A 21,839-nucleotide genomic window follows, 5' to 3' on the forward strand; every position below is an offset into this window, starting at 1 on the left:
TTGGTACAGAGGTTGACTGCGTGCATAAATGGTGCGTTGGGTGGAACACTGTGGTGTCAGCCACGGTCCTTCTGTCTGCCATAGTTTATGGAGGCTAGTATTAAGAAGCAAAACCAATTTGCTGAAGATGTCCCTTGAGGGAGAAGTAACACTATAATAAAATGATGGAGTCAGACAAGTAATGAAGTTAGAGGGTAGGCTCAGAGACGGACCTAACTCAACATGGATTGCCAATCGTCTGTGAAATAATCCCAAGAAAGTAATAAAATCTAATCAACAGGGGAGCCTTTTTTTCTTTTTTGAATCCCAATGGCTCTTGAAACAAGAGAGATATATATATACATACTAGAATCAAGTTTTTTGATCAGTAAAGCAGCTTGAAAAAATAACATAATATTTTTCACTCCTTAAAGATTATAGTAGTAATAGCATTATGTTTCTGCTGGTGTTGACTTTGATTGTGTTGGCATCAACACTGTCTTATGTATGGTAAATTTAAATGATTTTAATCAATTCCATAGTTTGCTTACTTTCAGCAACATGAAGTTGTGTTAAGTACCTGCATGGCGAATGGCAGTGGTTGACCACCATGACATCATAAACATTTCTTGAATAATAACCATGGCCTAAATAAGAAACAAACAATGGACATGCTTAAGAGGATGGAGAGGAGACATATGTAAACTACTGTTTCAAGTTTCTTAGTCATTTCATAAGTACATGTGTTTAGCAAGAATACTGATTAGCCCCTTGTCACCTCTGAAAACTCGCCATACATTATTACATTTTACAAAACAGACTCAAGTCTTCAGACATCACTAGACTTCAACATGTCATAATTTTGATAAAAGTTAGCCTCATGACTACAGAACAGTAACTTTTAGTAAACATAACCACTATCAACAAGCATATACATACATGCATGTTATTTCCAATTCCCCACAGTAATCTAGCGCTACTCACTCCCCACCACAATGGTCATACTGGTCAGTCTCTTACAAGCGATCCCATCATCTTAGACAATTTATTTTGCTAGACTCTCCTACATACGTCGACCGTCTCTCACCAACAGGTATTATTCTTGGAATTCAACCAAGGAACGGCTAATTGATCACAATGGACGTAAGTCTCAAGTGGTCTGTACTGCGTATGATATTGGTAGACGTAAAAGCTGTCCTGTATAGCCATTACTGAGATCTTGTTCCTGGGCTGCATAGTACTGACTGGTCATTATAAAAGAACATGGCTGAAGTGTCCAACTCCAAATTCTCTTGGACATGGCCGAGAGCTCTATTCGTCCAGACATGGATCGGTCCGAGTTATGACCGAGCATTCTTCCCCTTGATAGATACTTCTCATTAGAGATTGGGGGAGTCACATGTCATTAACAGGGAGTCCTGGGATCCATTTACCCTCAGTGCTCTTCTATTAAAGCCATGCTTGGCACTTGTAACAAGCTTTGTTAAGTTAAGTCTGGTCCAATCCGGAGGACATGTTTCGAGGCAAACATAACGCTGACTGATCAAGCGTCTACGAGCTATGTTATCATTATAAACAACTCACTGTCGTGTGAAAACTGTGGCCGATTGTGTTGATTAAGTCTGCTGGAAATAACAGGGCGCAGACAGCAATGGTGGACACTGGTCAGATCGTCTAGAGCCAGGACTATGGGGCATGACCGAAACATTACCGAAATAACCAGACCCTAAAAACCATTTCCTCACACACTAAGCCTGGTCCAATTCCCAACCCAGCAACAAATGAGAAATCTGTGGTTAAGATGGGAGATGATTTGCTCCATTACATACGTCTATTAATCTTTAATACAGACACATTTTACCTCATTTTCTTCTGCCCACAGCAATATGTTGGCAAAGTGGATTGCAAGAAAGTTCAATGAGTTTCTGGTCTCTCTTCAGTCTTCTCCCAATAACCAACTACTTTCATTTAGATCATAACAAGTTCTTCTCATCTTGGCTACAAAGTTTCCAACTGTGCTCGCGGTATATTACTGTTATATCATTAATGGAAAACAATTCTACTTTTAACCTTTGACATTAAATCACCAATGAATTGTTCAATTACCTCACAAGTTCAAACTAATTTTAATTCTTAAAAGTACACGTCTTATACAGGATGCAAGGTACTGGTAAGTTTGAATGTCAAAAACATTAAAACTTTTTTGAGGTTCTAGAATTTGTTTATTTTAACTGATTGTTGTTTATCACCATTTTTAACATCTGTGACTGTTGGTCATTTTTAAGGATGGAGGAAGCTTGAGAGCCTGGTATAAGACACTGTCGTTTGGCAAGTTACTGACAAACTTTTACACATGTGACTAACACATGTGCTCACCATTTTGGCACTTTGAGTTTTGAGACTAATAGCACCTGAAGGAAGAATTTTAAAAATTATATCCATCTGATTCATATATACATATTTATGTACATAAAACTGTTTTACTAACAAAATCAACACTGGTTCAATTACTTGCTTAAACTGGATGATGAAAACCTGTCACTCTTAAATCATTAATGGTGTGAATGAACAAGTGGCTGTATTTCATTGGTTTATACGTGTAGCAATTTGCCCACTATCACAGTTCACTGCTTTGGTTTTACTCTACCTGTTGAAGTGTCTTGTATCATAGCTAAAAAAAGAATGAGATCAAGACAAAAGCTGTACATGTACCCAAAACAATTCATTTTGGAAACTATCTTGAGGTGACCTAGATAAGACAATTTTCTGGTTTTAAAGAATTAAATCAAAGACAAAGAGTAATGACCAATGACAAGATGAATAGCTGGATATTGCATGTCAAGTCACAATGAAAGTTCAAGATAAACTGCATTCTTTTTCTTCTGTTTTTTTTTTTTTTTGTTGTTATCACGATTTTCACCTACATAAATCTAGCACACGCCACAGGCAAATGGCAGCTAAATCTGAGAGCCAATTATTTGTGAGAAATGTCAGGGTGTGAAGCACATAGTCATTATGTTAGGGCCATATGCTGCAAGTTACAATCATACGTAACTAGAAATGGCAAGCCTGACAAATCCTCAAAAAAAAAAAAACTGGTTTCAATTCTGAGTCATTACTTGCTGAGAATGTTCCAAAGTATTGAAGGCAATGCGGCATAATAAAGCTATTGTTAATGTTCCGTCAGACCATCACTGAAGGCAGTGGGATTTGTGGAGCAGGTATACAATTACCCATTATATAGAGAAGAGGGGAGAGAAGAAATGCGTAAGGAGTGCTGAGAAGGCCTGGAGGTCAGCGGATGGACGGCTGAGTTCAGTTAACTGAGTGAAAGCCAGCAAGTATTCAGGCTCCATTACAGTTTCCATTACGACTTGTGCGTGGCGGAGAAGTACCAATATCTGAGCAGAAATGTGAGTTATTGGCCAAATAAGGGACGGATCTGTCAGAACACAACTCTAAGCTGAATTGTTTCACTGAGCAAGTGTCGTATCTCCAGAGGCCAGCGACTCGCCGGGCAAGAAAAGCGTCCACCTTGGCGGGACTTACACAGGACTATGGAGGGACCATTAACTGAGTGCATCAGTGCGCAGCATCTGACAGTAATCCATAACACTTTCCTCCACCACTGCCAAAACTGTCAGATCTGTGTCCAGCCAAGGAGAAAACTCCCAAGTAACAAGGAACCCATGTGCTCTGCAGCCCTCCTTGATCCCAAAGCACCTCTTGTAAACCATGAAATTGAAGCTGTCCATCTGAAAGCGTGTCAGTCTTCAAAACTGTCTGATTTACTTCCAAGAGCAATGCTCTGTGTGTTAAAACTGTCACATTCGATATTTGTAAACAATGAACTGTGTTTGTCCAATAATTGACCTTTATCTGGCACTGAAGAATTCAAAACCCACGAATTCAACGCATTGCTTTTGCGCATTCAAAACTGCCTGATATGAAACCTTCCCTGGAGGAATGCCTGGAAATGTGCGAAATAGATTCAAGACAGTGATAATATTTTCTAACTTGTTTGATCTGCTGTGAGGAGTAAGCTGCTTTCCAAATGCCAAGTGGCTCAAAGGCCAAAAGTCCATGGTTGCAAAAGGGATATACACGATTATAATGGTAAAAACCCAGACTGACTAATAATCCCTTCACTGACAGAATTTCATATAGTATTAACACCAAAGTTCATTTGGGATGGTTGTGACAATAGCCAGACTGTAACAATACTGGTCATAGGGCAAAAGATGAAAGAAAAGGATAAATGTTCATGTCAAATCTAAAAGCAAAAAGTTAAGCAAGGTATTAAATCCACAATTTGTTATGAGATTGACTTTTCTAAATGTCCTTCGTACAGCACGATGGATCAGTTGGCACATTGGTGCTTTTTATCCAACATATCCATCAATTATTTGGGTATGTATATCATGACCTAATATAATTTTTCTTCTGGCCAGTCGAACAGTCAAATTTTGAATTTCCGGCTTACTGACGATGAACAACACAATACGCATATGTTTATAGGAGTACATAAATTTCGTCCATGACTAACTTGCCCATTTTTCCTCATTCTGAGAGTTTGCTTGGAACATGGAATGATATTCTACCAGAAAATTGTAAGTGTCAGCACCGAAAATAATATTGTGTGACATTTATTTGCCTCTGAAAATGAACTTCTGTGGGCAACATTTTAGGTCATTTAAGGTAAACAGTACACATGTATTCCCAAAAAAACCAAGAAGTCAACTTATCAGTGGTTTTTTTTTCTGTTTTTTGTTGAAAGCAGTTGAAGTAAACTCTGTACAATCAGTAACAGACACTATAAAGGCCTTTGGAAAATGTGACCTTGATCTACATCACTGATCCTGAAATGGGTGGTTAGCATTTGACAAATCAACCAAATCCTAGATGGTGATGTTTTTCACTTCAGACGGATTGCTGGAATTCATGTAAACATTAGTCAGGAGCAGGCTGTGAAAAGCAGGAACATCAATCTTGCAACCAGGCAAATTAAATTACAAGTCAGTGAGACACTGAATGCAGCACTGCACTAACCTTTGAAGACAGGCACATCTCTGCTTAAACCAGTCACAGCCTTTTTTAACCCTTTAAAAAGCTTTCTGGAAAGACAGACAATAGTCTTTCAACACCCTTAGCAGGAGTTCAAAAGTGTCATCTACGTGTCCTTCTCGATATTAGCTGGTCCTTCTGTTAAATAAAATGAAAAATGATCAAACTGTTCTACAGTTTATTTTCATTTAATAGTATAGCATCTAATAATAGCGGTATATGAAGGTGTTTTGTTTATAATTATGTAAGTAGTCAAAGGTAACTGAATTATTGCTGGTAGATCACAGGTCAGTCCTACTAGCCCGACCAAAAATCCACTGGCCTTGGTATTGTGGATCAGTGTTAATTTCGAGCCCTACTAAGAGAACCAGCTCATACCACAAAATGTTTGCAGAATTGGAGCAATGTGAGTGAAACCTGCAAGACAATATGTTAGCCATTTCTGGCTTCCATCATTAAGAGTTCTTTATATGCATACTCACTGAACTATTCAAGTCTGATTTTTCATTGCTACAGTTAATGCTTGCAGAGAAGATTGTCTGACAGAATACCAATGCAAGCAATTATATGTCCCTGGCCATAAGAGTCTACCGTATCACTGCAACCATCTGCCGAAATGCCAGCTTGTAATTGTACATGTACCAACAAGCAAACAATTGGGTGTAATTTGGGCAATCTGCTTGCTGTCTGCGCATGATGGTGCCAGCATGATGAGCGGAATTAGGGTGTTTTACTGGTCTCGGGGTTAATGGGTTGCCGTGTGTGTGTTGGCCGACCGAAAGTAGATGTCCAGAGTCTAATGGACAAATGAATTATCGTTCGTACCTAATGCCAATGCAAATTGAAAGACGGTTTTGCTATCATGGCTGGTTTGACTACTGGAGTCCTGCTGCCGTCTTGAAGGGTTTCTATGCTGCTTGTCACACGCAAGCATTTAAAAGGAGGGTCTGGGACGTCTGCTCTTCATGAAACATGGCAGATGACATATCCTTGATGACGAGTGCTGGTGGGCGACCAGAGTCTGAGTCAAGACAAAATGCTGACCAGAATGGCATTAATAAGATATATTTATAACATATATCTGCTCAGAGATATCTCAGACCAAGCAACCTTTAATGTGCTAGTTGTCTGCACAAAACCTTTTAGTCCAGTCCTGTTTAAAGTAGTATAATTTCATCCCCAATGAGCTGAAATATGGGACAAATCAGTTCAAGGTCTATATCCTAAACACTTAACCAGAAGTTATCTTCATGATAACCAGCCCTAAGAATTACTAAAGTAAAGTTAAGATCTGCAAAGTCTGTAACCATGAAATTTGAAACCCTAATGTTTACTCTACATAATGTCAGATTTTACTGCCATTTATTCAGTTAAAAGATATTATACCGGATACATTTCAGAATCATCCATACGGAGACTACCAATAGTGTTATATAGCTTTTAGGAGTTGTGACAGCAGATTTTGGAGAAATATCTTATATTTGGCAGCTACAAATAATAGGCTAAATGACTGGAACAAAATTTGAATGGACTATGGAAAATTCAAAATTCCAAGAATCCACTTCACACAGCAGAACATATTATAACTAATCCTGTCACACATACAGGAGCTTGTCATCTCTTGAAGAAAATTCAAAGTTCACCACCACTGGGTCAAATAAGACATGTCGAGTGAATTAACACTCAGAACACCTCCTCAACTGCCTTAGCCATGTCTGCCTGTCACCCAACGCATTGCATTTGACCCATTTCTCACCTCAAGATTGTGGCCCAGATAGCTTGAGTGGGAATCAGCATGATGAACTTTGTGGCCATTTAAAGTATGGATGTGGTACTGTCCACACCATACACCATCATGAAGACAAACTATGGATGAATTTTTCCATACGTGGGTTTTTTACTGGCGGATTATTGGCTCACGTTTATACATGTAGGAAGAAATAAACCCTTGTTTGGCATATCAAAGTGGAAAATAATAGGCCTTTCTTTTTACCAACTGGGTGCCCAAAATATTCAACTTCTATTGAGTATATCTGTCTGACGTCCACATAACATAAATGTCAGAATGATAAAAATAATCTAATGAACATAAACATGCTGAACTAAGAAATCAAGTATCTTTCAATCCTATTTTCAGGCTAGATCTTCACATCATGAGATGTCTAAAATAACTGTGCATTAGATTCAAAGATGAAGTAAGGAAATTAATTAACAGCTATTTCATTACATCTACAAACCTAAACACTTCTGTCACTTTGACAAAAAAGAGTTAACTCTTTTCTCATGTTTAATTCTCCTGAGGAGAAAATTTGATTATTTGCTGAAGTCATTTTTTTATAGAGATCCAATTCACCTAATTTGGAGAAGATTTCAACACAAATTGAGAAGACCTTTTTACCATGACTTTTTTAATACAACTGTCACGAAAGTTTAAGTTGTTTCTTTTTTTTCTCCTTAAGTCAAATTGAGATTTCAAATAATAATAAAAGTGTTCAAATAAAAAATATGTCTATATCCCATATTTACTTCTCTAAACAAAAGTGTGAAAGTATATCCACTTTACATTATATCATATAATCAAAATTTCAATTATTTTGTTTTACCACACCAAGATAATCCCAGATTGATTTTGGGCAAATTGCGTTCAAAGTATTGGCAAGGTCAGTAATTTTTCAGGAATTTTTACAAGATCCTTTCTATGGTAATTTCTACAAGATCTTATCTTTAATAAATTAATCCACTTTCACCACTTTAAGCAAATGCAATTATCTCACATGCTCAATTATGAGTTCCAGGTGAAGCTACACATAATTAAACAATTTTGCTAACAGAAGAATTGGCCATTGTCACTGTGACCATCCTATTGCCATTTCAGTAAAGCTACTGTGAACAACAGTCAAACCACTTTAATAATTTGTCAACCTGTAAAGCTCAGAACTACTCTGGTAATCCTACAGATCATACAGGAAGATGGCATGCACAAGAACAAATATGAAAGAAACAAAAACAAAATGTTACACATTTACAGAATCACACAGCTTTTTGTCCACTTATAGTATCATTTAATTTCTGAGCAAAGCGTCTAACCCAAAGACACTTAAAGGCATGTACTTCACATACATATACATGCACTGCACTTATATTAAAGGAGACATTGTAGTTGAAAATCATACCTCGTTTGAACTTTTCTTTTAAGAATTTAGTTATTTAATCACTGTTTAAAGCATTGCTCAGAAACTGTTCACTTATAGACCAGCTGTCAGGTAAATGGATGGAGAATACCACAGCTCCATGCTAGATACTTGACAACATTCCTGATTTTAAGAAAGCTGCGCTCAAAACAGCACATTAACATAATTAAAGATGAACAACAGAGAGAGCAAAGCCAGAGCAGCAACGACAGTGTGACAACTGGCAAATGGTCACACGCAACCTGTAAAATACAGCCTCTTGTCAACTCACCCCGGTTAGGGACTTATTATAACTATTCATGTAAATGCTTAAATAGTAGCAAACTGCACGCACCTCAGCACCATGTCCCTGGCAGAAATGGAACAAGACAACGATATATATATATATGTGTGTACATGTCTTTTTTCTACAGTATTGTGCCTGAAATGTGATGAGTATTTCACCACCTTTACACTGAACCATCGGTTCAAATACTGCTTCCTCCAGGGCTTTAATACATTTTTAGAGCATTTACCTTCTGCTGATTTGCGCCAAAACATTTGACGCCTTCTAAATCTGGTTTTAGATTGGCGATAAATCCCAGTGATGAATTGGCAACAGATGATAATCTATTCAATTTCAGACAACACAGCTTTGGGTGAAGACAAGGATAGGTGGCCATCAATCAATGGAAAACTTGATTCTCTAAGTGAGAGAGAGATGCAAATTTGCTCCCCGTGATGTCCAAAACTTGCTGATTTTGCCATAATCCTCTGGCCATTTCCCTCGGCTCCTGGGATGGTCTACTTTAGGGCAAATGAAAAGTGAATTTGGAGATGTCAGTGGGAGGTGATAACGTGTTATTTTATATATTCTCACCTATTGGGAAATCTTTGTTCTCGGTATAATGTTAATATATCGCCTTACTTCACGATAAATTGAATTGCAGACATGTGTATTAGAGGGTCTCTTCTCACTCCCAAAGGCTATATACATATCTTCCCTGGACACACGTTACACAGATATGACAGCAAGACACGGACGTTTTGATCTAATGACATGGGTTTACTCCCACTTCATTAATACCTATATAATACATCATTGGGATATTGCCCCCTCTTCTCCTTCACTAAACTGAATGAAATGTTTGCATGTTTACTTGATATATACAGCTTTCTAGACTTGAGGTCACATCCAAATCTTTTCATAGATTGCATTCAATAAACCTGAGGCAATTTTTGACAATCATTTTCTTTCTTGTTAACTGGTGTAAATTTGGATTAAATATCTGCACTTTAAGACTCAAATATATATATCTGTAAAGAATTTGCTTGTGGGAGTGGATCAGCAGAACAACATTAATTGCTAGTTTATTTTTGGAGCTCAGAGTATGTGTCCAGTTTAACAGTCCATTTCATTTTTTGGACTGCAAGTATTTGCTACCGAAAAGCATGACATGTTGTACGGTAACCTTTTGTTAAATATCACGTTTGACATGTGACAAGGAGGGGATTTTCGCCCTCGTACAGCTGATGATTTAATCTTTTTTTTTATTATCAGTGGCACACTCAAAAAATCCAAGCATCAGTAATGGCCAACCGCATATGCAAATTAGGTTAACTAGTATAAGTCCTTTGTCTTCAAAAATCGTCGTCATGACAAACGAAGTACATACTCATGACTGTCTCACTTCTATTTACGCCTTACAGCAACATGACTGCAATACTACCAATGTGGTGTTAAGCCATAATCATTCATTCTATTTATGGCAAAGGAAATAGATAGCTTATATTATAGGACAGGTGGCAGGCCACCACTTTTGTCATCAGACTAATGAGAAAGGTGCAAAGCTCACCTGAGGCCTTCTTCCCAATAAGTCTAGCTTTCTTTATTATAGACCTCAGCATTTATCTTTATTGTATTTCATACATGTTCCATGGATTGCTCATGAAGAAGTAAGTCAGAAAAAAGTAGGAAAATGTGGGTGGCGGGGGCAGAGAATATAGAAGCCAGAGCATACACAATTTCATATTCTCTTATTTTCAGAAAGTGTGGCTGTACTGATTGTGTGGGTGTTCTAACTACGTGGGAGTGTATTTTAAATACCACAGAATTTAAAGAGCCTACATGCATATAAATGATAGAATTTGAACTTGGTAACATTGCCATAATTTTACCTCTTGGAGTAATACAACATTGCATGACAGAACAATTTACTTATTGATTTATTTCATTGCATAGCGTTTCATGCACTTAACAGCCGTCGGCATTATGGGAACTGGTTCATTTTTCAACGATCTGCAATATGACAGTTCCTGAGAAATTGGTAAATCACAAAAACTCATAATACTAATAAGGAAAACACCTTTAAAAATTGAAGTAGGCGTCAACAATGACACCATTTAAAACTATGCATAAATATACTTTCATTATTTTTTTAGATCTTTGTGAAAAGAGTTGGAGGCATTCAGAAAATTGAATTCTAAAGTGGGCTTTATGCATCATACTATCAGAGTCAAGGAACTGATCACAGAAAGTTTTTCTAACTGTAATCATGACAATGAATGTTCGAATAACTCTTTAACCAATGGGTAAAAGATTACTGAGATAATGTTTCCAAAAATTCCTTCCTTCTGGTGAACATCATGAAAAAAAGGTGATGCGACATCAGAGTTCCTAGACACCGCCATTATGGTTCATAAAGCCCATCACAGTATTCAAATATCTGAATGCCTTTTAACACTCCTAAAAACCTGGAAAAATAAATTAAAGCATTTTCAAGCATGTTTTTCAGATGTCTGTATGTTGAACCTGATTTTATATTTTAGCTCTCTTTCACATGAACACCAACACATGGTCCCAATGTCATGAGAGGGTGGATTTAAAATCAGTGAGTGTGTTAATGCCCCATTGTACATTTGTACTGAGCAGCTACTAGACTCTCTGCTCCAGGACACATGGTAACCCAACTTGAAAACAGAATCAGGTTTTGCAAGACTAGTTCTTGAACCAACCGACATAATTTAGGATGTAAATGACAGTAGTCAATCATAGCTACAAAAAGAAATGTACAACAAAATGCCTACACATAATATCTGTCCCCAAATCCACATAGTCGTGGGTTTCCCACGGACTGTGCTCGGTTTCCTCTTACCATAATACTGGCCGCTGTCATATAAGTAAAATATTTGTGACTACTGCGTAAAACACCAATCAAATAAATAAATATATAACTGACACAAGAGAGGTGTAGTTGATCAGATTCTATTGGACTGGCTGAAAGTTCGAGATTACTTGATCAGCCTAGCAAGTCTAAAACAAAAACCGCTGCTCCATGTTGAAGCACAGGAAAAAAGGCCCATTTCTGTTACTTCGCCAGCGACCTGTAAGAACTGGTTTTACAAAAGCTCTACAGAAATAATCTGACTATCTAGAAATCTGAGAATTATACAAATCCAATAAATACACTTTCACTGACAGTGATACAAAAATAGGTATTTTCCTATGCTATAACGTGGGCAGGACAATTTTCTTCACCCATGCTGTCTGTCTAAGGAGATCACATGGTTTCTATCTTCCAGGTCGTCTTATGAAATAGCTGGGCAAATCATCTTGACAAGGGCCTCAACTAGGGGAGAAAACCACACTCACAGGAAGCAATATCACAGAGCTCTTCACAGTTCCTACAGGCAACCAAAGGAATTCTAATTCTGGCTGATTCATCAGTCTGGGCCCCATTTCATAAAGCTGTGACAATCCTGCATTTACCAAAGTAGCATACGCACAAATTACAGCTGCTTTGTAAACTGTGTCTCTAATGTGCAACTGAATCCACATTACACAGTTTTATACCAGCACATATAGCTAAACTGAAAAAATAATTCCCAATGGAACACCGTTGTACCTGTAGGTGTCAAGAGAGTTTGATCAGATTGATATGATCTTTACCTGATCAACACCATACTCAAAACCTTTTATCACAACCTATTATTCAACACAAGCTTAAGATCTTGCCATTTACACCTCCATGGGAGCATCATATGTACAAAAATAAAATATATCCCAAACCAGGATGAATGTCTAATGTTCAAATTTACATAGAAACAAATGTCAACACTGATCGATTCAACGATACATTGTAAAAACAAATGTCAACACTGATCGATTCAACGATACATTGTAAAAACAAATGTCAAACTGATCGATTCAATGATACATTGTAAAAACAAATGTCAAAACTGATCGATTCAACGATACATTGTAAAAACAAATGTCAACACTGATCGATTCAACGATACATTGTAAAAACAAATGTCAAAACTGATCGATTCAACGATACAATGTTGCAAATGCATTATTTATATACAATGCCACAATAGTGTAAAAAGTTTAAAGCTTGTACCTTTGGGGAAAATGTCAGATGGAAAAAAAGCTAAAATGTGTAAATAAGAAGTACTTACGTCCTTTCTGCTCAGGTGAGGTCACTATAGAATGTGGAGCAGCTGAAATACAAGCAAAAAGTCACATAATGTTGTACATAACCAGTCGCGAAGAAGCAAATGTTCATTTACAATTCACTATAATAATAATATAATGGTTCATTCAGTTGTGAATAATTAAAATACATACTCAGTTAATATACACAATACCCTAACCTTCAAAAATAAAATCATAATAATAATAATTTCACAGCCTGTTAGCTTGATGGCAGCCTGAAAATATGAGCAAGAGTAGTCCCCCCTGATCAGCATTTGAAGTCTGCCAGCAGGAGCTCTTGCCATTCACGACTTTTTGATGTCTACACCCTTTTCATATTGCATTTCAAGAAAAATGAAAATAAAATTATAATCTTTTAAATTTCAGTTGACTGGTATAGCCTATATAGAAATAATGTTACGATGAAAAATACCTATCCACTAAAGCTATCTCCCCTGCTATCATATAAAATGACTACAAAGTAATGTCCCTTTGTACACAATCAGTGCTTGGGAACTACATGAAAAGTTTTTGTTTTGGTCAAAGAGCTCAAACTTTTCAATAAAAGCTACTCTAGATGTTTCATCTATCAGAAGTTTGAAAAGAGTATCTCAAGCACAAGAATGTAATCTGACAACCACATAACAATTACATGCCCTATTAAAGTGGGCGATGGAACTAAATTGCTGAAATTCTGCAACGTGGCCTGAAGCTGCAGACCATGTGATCCCCCGAGTAACATTGTCTCCTTGAAGTTATAGCATATGGAAATGCCTGCATTTGAATAGTTGTCAGTGATAGTGTATTTGTTGGATCTGTATAATTTTCAGCTTTCCAGATAGTCTGAGTGTTTCTGTAGAGCTTACGAGATGTTTTTATGAGCAGCCAGGGCTTGTTGATCGCAGACAGAGTGGCAAACATTTGCATTTTCCCCCAAAGCTTCATCATTTTGGTTTCACCATGCTATGGCGATCATGTGACCTTCAACTACACGGTGTTGCAAAAATATCAGCAGAAACGACTTATCAATAGGGGAGTTTTGAGTTCAAACTCTTTAATCCATGAAGGTAGAAAAAGTCCAACTTTATCATGTGACCTGTCAAAAATGTTAGGTAACTATTTTTGATCTCACTTACCATGTGGGTCTGAATAAATTTTCATGAAAAGTAATTCGGATTTGATGAATGACAGAGAAAAATTAGCATTGCGCACTTGAGAAGTTCCTGAAGGAAAGAGGTGTCATTTGTGCATCTGGAACAGGGTGAGACAGAAGATAGGTAAATTAACATCAACAAAAGTTGCCTTACATATTTTACAAATCACATGTTAAAGAAAGATTACATTTACCTTCAACAAAAAAAAAATTTGAACTCGAAACTCCTCTATTGACCTTGAACTCACCTGTGGTTATGTAGGACCAATCCGTTGAAGGATTATGGGGCGGATTCATGGGATTATAACAATTAGAACAGAATTCATATGTGGCTGCGAAGCCCTGTCTCTGGTTATGTTCATCTGTATAAAAGTCTATATATAGAAATTGTGAGGAAGAAATGATTTCCACTTGGTTTCGCACATCACAGTAACGTCCCTTGACAGGTCCAGCTTTGTCTACTCCATCATGAACAACGATAACATCTGGAGAATTTTCACAACTGAAAGTAGAAATTGAAGATTCATGTACCTAGGTACCTCTATACATGAAAACAAGTCTTCACTATATTTCACCTAAAGGTAGGTAAGTAAAAACACTTATGTATGAATGGGGGCCTCCGTGGCTCAATTGGTTAGCATGCTAGCGCAGCATAAAGACCCAGGAGCCTCCAATGCAACCACTGTGAGTTCAAGTCCAGCTCGTGCTTACTTTCTCTCCGGCCGTACGTGAGAAGGTCACCATCGTATAAGTGAAATATTCTTGAGTACGGCGTAAAACACCAATCAAATAAATAAATAAATTAAGTATGAATGGGTATGTAAAAATGCACTTTTTGAAGCACATAATTGCCTAAAAATGATGCTTTCGATGCCAACGCTTACATTTTTCTGATAAAAAATCAAACTTTCTTAAGAAAAAAAAGTTCTTAAGTGGCCATGTAAGGTGGACAAATCAATCAGAGTCAAGCAAAATGATCAGTAGAACTAGAACCCATAGATTTAACATGGGTCTGGTTATTGTGGAGTGCAATTTTGTGGACTTTAAGGTATTAGCTGCACAAAGTGGGTCAACTGATGTAACGATGCAATGATGTTCCAAGCAATACTGAGCCACATCTACCAGTGATATTAAATGGCAGGTCCAATGGATCTGTGACAATCAGTGCAAAACAATAGGTTTTAATAGATTCCACTGTTAGATTTTTAGGACCTACATTCATGTTGTGAAGATAAATGTGCGGTACTGTATTGGATGAAATGAATTTTCTTCTGACTGCACCAAGAGTAAACCTAATACTGAACCTAATTTCTGTATAAAATTGGAGCAGTGCAGTGGTTTGTGTTCGGCAATGCCCTCTCAAAGAAAGAAATTCTCACACTTGACCTGTTTTGTTGTGTTTCACAACAGCGATGCTCTAGGCCGCAAATAAAAACCCTTTTTGAAAGTATTCCCTTACTTTACATAAATAAAAAACACTTGAGCTTTGATTACTTACCTACCACCTATATGATATAACTGTATATTTTGGAAAACAACACGTATCTTCTCTCCAGGGAGGCCCCGGAACATGTACTGACAGCTTGTTCCAGGGGAATAATTTTGGGGATATCTTGGAGAGAAAAATTTCCCCGTTTTTGTAAGATTATTGCTTTGGCAGTAGTATGTGCATGCAGTTCCCAATTCTCGTATACAATCTGTCATAAATTGTTCTGAAAGGAGAAAAATAAAGGAAAACAAGTCAAAATCATTAATATCTGTGAACTGATAGATTACTATTTTTTATAATAACCTTTGATAAAAATCATTTACACAGAGCTCATCACATACTTTCAATTCATAATAATCTATTCAAGAAATATTTGGATACTTTTTCTAAAAAAAAACTTACACATCAATGTTTAAAAAGGCAAAGTGAACATTCTGAGACAAGTGTACAGACCTTTATGGATCAAAAGCAAAATGAAAAAAACATGATTTGATAAAACAGGCATTTATGACCAGTTACTGAGAGTATGATTGGGAGCAGTTAAATCTTCATCAAAAGTCAAAATGGATGCTTCACGAAAAAAAAAAAAAAAAAATGCCCTCACCGACACTCTGAAATTGGAAAAAGTGTTCTAAGCCGAGGCAATGAGGTGAAGATGACGTAGGGTAATTCTTTTCTAACGGCCTGACATTCAGACAGCTAAATTCATTAAGTCTTCTTGGTTCAGTGGATCTATATTTCTTTATTAGACATGCCAGAGTGACTGGAAGTTTGCATTCAGAGGTACATCAGAGCTGTGAGTATTACAAAACTTCCCTCAGAGAGAATGTGTCTTTGCAGGCAGCTTCGTTAGCCTACCAGCGAAAGGTCAGACACTGGTATTATTGGACCTGCGAAATTTCCCACAGATCAACTATCAATCACACTGGGATATGGATTTCCTGCCACTGACGTCACATTATATAACATTCAAAGGTTGATATGAAATAACCATTACTGCGGACACCCTGGCGGAAATCTCCAAATACCTACATGTTGGCTCACTGGTGACAGATCGGGATTGGGACTATGTAAAGTACAGATTTTATCCAAACATATCTGATACCAGAGTGATATACGCCAACAGCAAACACGATAAGTTCCTCGCTGCATCCAGCATTTGTAAGCTGTCATATATACAAGTGCTATATGATAGGCCTATACACACTGTGTACTCTCCATACACAAGTACATGTACATGCAGTACACAGTGGAAACCAGGAAACTCGAACACATTAATGAAACTGGGCGTTCAAAGAAACCAAGCAGCGCTTCAGGAAACCAGTTGAGGCTGAAGGATATCCCACGATACTGAAGGAGATAATTACCATAATTACTGTAATTACCAGAAAGAAACCAGGCAATGAATAAGGAAAATAAGGAGGGTAACCTGACTACATTCTGCAGGACTATATTTATAGTTTTTAATATCATATTTTTTAAAGGACAACACTTGGATTAATGATATTTTCAGTGACAGAAGGCTTCAAGATTTCAAAATGTTAGTGTATTTTAAGACCTGAATTAAACCTAAACATAACAATTTCTAACCTTTTCAATGTATATTTGATTGAATGCTCCTGAGATACATTCATAACGAATTACCTAATTAATTAAGGCATTCATGTACAATCAAAATAATTAATAAATGCACTTTACCTTTATTAAAAAGGAACATCATGATAAAAGACTAATAAGGCAAATGGGAATGAAGAAAATAGATGATATCAAAAATTCAGTAATATCAAAAAGGAACTGCAGACAAAGTGAGGTTTCAACAACATTTCATTCAGCTTCAACCCAAGTATGAAAACAGGCGGATCTAATTCTATTTATATCTCTGAGTTCAAAGGTTGTGGACTCTTCCATTAGATCAAGAGCTTTCTTCTTATCTGAAATGTATAACCTATTAAAAAAGAAAAGCCTCAGAGGAAATTATTTCTTCCCTGGCACCAAATTTCTGCGTGAAATCCTGTTATAGCTCAAAGCCACCAGACAAATCTGTTTTACCCAGGAAGTCCGGCATTACTTGGGCATTATGCTTCACCTGTGATTAGTTTCATACTTAAGTTGAGCCCGAAAAAAATACACTAGAGCACAGTGTTACATAGACATCAAACAGACATGATGGAGTATGGAGAGAGATGAAAATAGCCCCAGAGGTGATGTGCTCCCTCACTGATTATGTCCGCTTCGTTCTATATCTAGCTTAAGCTTGCCCATGTCCATATAACATTTATCTTAGATGTCCAGAATACAAACACAATGTGCCTATGTCAGTGTGTACAAAGCCATGAGGTGACTCTATATAACATGCTTGGCAAAGCCAGGCTAGAAATTTAGGCAATCATTTGTTGGTTTAATAAAGAAAAAAACACAAGAAATATGAAGTGAAGTGAGGTGAGGTGTTGATTTTACTGCTATTAACTGCCCCTAAAATTCAGCATGGAGTCATTTAAAATCTACGTTTTATTTAAAAGATGATTACGTATTAAATTTCTGATGTACATGTACATGTTTATAAGGAAAGATTTCACTGGTGCATTACAATCATACAGTATGTTTAACCTCTCCCTTCACTGATGTTGATTTGATTGTCTGATATAAAAGAACAGGAGAGTCTGTCAGCAACCTGTGGATTGTTATGGATTTCCCCTGGGCTCTGCCCAGTTTCCTCCCACCATAATGCTGACCACCATCGTATAAGTGAAATATTTTTGAGTGTGACGGATATAAAAAAACACCAATCAACTATAAGAATAGGATTCACCAGTCCTGTACAAAGGGAAGCAAATCTTGTAACTCACATGTCAATAGTTCTCTCTACCTATCTGTACAACAATATTAGTGATCCTGAAAAAGTCACATAAATGTAACTGGTACTGTTATTAGTTCCCTCAGCGGGGACTATAGGTTACACTATAAATCAACTGCTTCCGGGACTTTCTTTTATCATAGCCATTAACTAGATTGTACTAAACATGTTAAAAACGCACATGGCTTCTCCAGGGCACGCTGTATAACAAGTTTGAGTTTTGGGTCATTACTTCTATATTTTGACAAAAATATGGGCCTTTTTGAACTTTCACATACATGTGGCTACATTAATCAGACGGCTCTATATACAACGGGACAAGTACTGAGAAAGCACTGCTGTCATATGTTACAGGATTTGCTTCACTCTGTAGGGGTCATGGCCGAGAACCTCATTATATTAATGTTCATGATTTCAGCCTTCCGTGCAATTCATTACTCGAACATTACTACAGATGCGGCTGACTTTATTGCACTGAAATGAAATTTTAGTTAAAGGTAAATGAGATGTTGTTTGACACTTGGACACTCTGAAGATGAAAGTGAAGTCTAAAAATGACCAGGGGAGATAACTCTTTATTCACGAAGCCATGCTAGAGTAGGACAGCTTTGAGTAAAAAAAAATAAAAAGCCAAGTGTACTGTTTTATGGGAAAAAATTATGTCATTGTCAAGAAGAGTTTCCATTTAATTACAATCTCACATCAATTTTTTTCAATAAGTCTGAAAAATTCCACGTTAGAAATACTGGTTCATATATACATGTAGGCCTAAATACATTTGGTACCAAAAAAATAGATTCAAACTTTAATGCATATTTGATGCACATGTACACTTTCAATTTACATATGATCTATTCTGAGTGTAAATTTAGTCAGATCCAACAAAATACTTCAGAAGGTCAAGCTCAAGGTCAACTGACTGATGCAGATCTCTTTAGAGTAGTATAGATTGAGATTTATAGACGGAAGTGAAAGAAGATATTTTACTACAGTTGAAGTGTTTCAATTGCTGAAAGGCAGAGCATTCATTAACAATAATACAGGAAAATAAATCAGATTCTAAAGAATTCTGTACCATATCAAGATTTTTCTTAGACAATCCAAAAAAAACCCCAAACAATCTACATGAATTGACAACGGCATGAAACATTTATTCAAGAGCTGGTTTTGGAAACTAATACAAACAAACTTATTGGCCGACAACAGCCAATTAAAATGTTTCTTACATCTACATATATGAATACCTAAATCTCATTATTTTCCTGTATTATATTGTAATGAGAATGCATCAAAAAGCAGGAATAATACCTCTGGAAGTTTCACCAATTGAAACCACTGCGCCTGATGCTTTTTTATGTGAATTATGAAAATCAGCTGAAAATTAAAGTACAAAATGTTTTCATTAGAGTTTCCTTTCATTATATGATACACAATTTTTGTATCCTGTCACCAAAAAGGTTTGTTTGTCATCACAGAAAAGTAAATTAACTGTCAGAGCAAACAGATGTTTACAGCGGATGACTATTCCTGTGTTGTAAGGTGCCCAAGCTGTGATATATGTAAATGAAGTTTGTGCAAGGGAGGCTACTCTGTACAATTCACCAATGACCGACCATAATGGACATGCACCATTACACCAACTGGGCGGGAAGGGGAGGCTACCCATGGCAATACACCCATGACCAACCACACTGCAAATGTACCATTACACAATTTGGGTGGGAAGGGGAGGCTACCCATGACAATTCACCCATGAGTGACCACACTGCACATGTACCATTACACAATCTGGGAAGGGGAGACTAGAGGTTCATACATGTACATAAAAATGTCAAAATATGGCTACAAAATGAACGTCTGTAAAAATGGCACCAATATAATCATGGTAATTTAAATAATACTCCTGACAAATACTCAAAATTTCACACTGGTACTATGGTCCACGCCAACACTGTGCGTCATGACCACTTTATCCAAACTCTTAATGGAGGCTGATAATCACAGCTCTACTCTGCTTTACTCTAACAGTAAAGCAATTCTATAGTTTTCAAATATATTTATCTTTGACATGTCTGCAAGCTTGGAACTGCTGCCACTGGCTATCAAAATCACAAAATTACTCTAAAGAAATGACTACTGTACTTTAACATCTAGTTTGAGGGAACTAGTGATTTTCTGAAATATTCTAAACAGTTCATACATGTTTTTGTGAAATGTTCAGTATATTTTGCCGGGGGCACATTCTGTACTAACAGCTGCATTCAGCCTACCTTTACCTGTCAGATCAACCTATTACGTGTATCTTAGTCAAATTGCAAGTTCTAAATACAACCTAATTTAAGGTCTCAAGTTAGCAGTATCTGCAAGTTTTCAAAAATGTCAGATTATTTTTCTGAGAGTATTTTGTACAGATGTTGCGACTATACATGCATGACGAGTACAGAATAGTCAGAAGATGTATCCAGGATTCCAGCTGGTCCCCACTACACTATTTTCCTGGGCTCCTCTTACTGGACAACTAATACAGACTCAACCTAATGGACTTCACCAAATTTATGGAAAATCTTACTGTAGAGTAAATAGGGGTGGTATGTCATTTGCTCGTCTCCGTAGTTTGCCCAAATGTAAATGTTAATATAATGCATTAGTTAAAGCTTTCCACAATCTTCAAGACCAAAGCTTCAACCAAGTCTGATCGGTTTCCCACACCTACAGAAATAACAGGTTGGTTCTGTAGATGGACACAATGAATGACTGGCCCTCCTAAGCCATCACCCCACCCCCACCCCCTACCCTCCACCTTCCACAAAAAGATGAGCTATGTTGCAAGGACACATAAAGGTCATGGTCTGATCGCATGAGCAGTGTTTATGAAACAAAAGTTACTGTGGCGTCAGAGATTACGTTAAGCGCGCAGCTGGTCATAACCTCCACAAGTGGGCACCATTTTTATTAGTTAATGGCATACTTCAATTACAATGTAACTATCCAGTGGGTGCAGAAACATGCAATCTTCCTAATCCATGTACATGCATGTTATCCCTGTGAAAATCATTCTGTCATGCTTGCAGACATGTATCTAATTTATCCTATGTTATCATAAATAATTCTGGCATCCACATAGTGCGGTTGATAACATGTAATTTGAAACCATTTTTTTTTACTCACACATGGTGAAGGAAATGAGTGAAAGATGATTGTGAGTTATTGATGGGGAAATTGGTTTGAGTACGGTATCATAACTAGACTTAGCCTATCACTCATTTTCTCTGAAACTTTTCTAGACACCTGGAATAACTTACTTTCATCGAGAAATCTGAATATTCCCCTAAAGCCCGTATGATTGGCTGGTTTTAGGTCAGAGTGGAACTCTAGGATAAGGCTTCTCCCTGATGAATAGACAACTTTTTGCTCCAGCATGGTGATGTTCCCACAACGTTCATAGTTCCAGTGATTCCGCTCGTTGACCTCTGGTCGGTCAAGGTCAAGGTAGAAACGTAAATAGTCATTACATCTGCAAATAAACATAAGATACCATGTAGAAAAGAGTACAAACAAATATGACCGATTGATTGATTGTTAATTAGTGTAAACGGCGTGTATAAAGATTTCTCACGTATAGAATGACGATAAGGTTTGTGGGTGGGAGAATC

At 37.1% G+C, this 21,839-nt stretch overlaps 1 protein-coding gene across 4 annotated transcripts in view; it reads right to left on the reverse strand.

Moving 5' to 3' along the window:
* LOC135481870 (CUB domain-containing protein 2-like) overlaps positions 1 to 21,839 on the reverse strand; it is a 179,022-nt gene that overhangs the window by 34,723 nt on the left and 122,460 nt on the right. For 3 of the 4 annotated variants that reach the window (XM_064761619.1, XM_064761621.1, XM_064761622.1), the window contains 5 exons: positions 21,489 to 21,700; positions 19,495 to 19,560; positions 15,342 to 15,555; positions 14,092 to 14,345; positions 12,675 to 12,716 (listed from right to left, as the gene is read on the reverse strand). In XM_064761619.1, the coding sequence (XP_064617689.1) occupies positions 12,675 to 12,716; positions 14,092 to 14,345; positions 15,342 to 15,555; positions 19,495 to 19,560; positions 21,489 to 21,700 (788 nt within the window). The remainder of the gene's footprint in view (positions 1 to 12,674; positions 12,717 to 14,091; positions 14,346 to 15,341; positions 15,556 to 19,494; positions 19,561 to 21,488; positions 21,701 to 21,839) is intronic. The other variant, XM_064761620.1, reaches the window with a different exon arrangement.

The sequence above is a fragment of the Liolophura sinensis genome, chromosome 1, assembly GCF_032854445.1.
Source record: "Liolophura sinensis isolate JHLJ2023 chromosome 1, CUHK_Ljap_v2, whole genome shotgun sequence".
NCBI classification, from domain to species: Eukaryota; Metazoa; Mollusca; class Polyplacophora; order Chitonida; family Chitonidae; genus Liolophura; species Liolophura sinensis.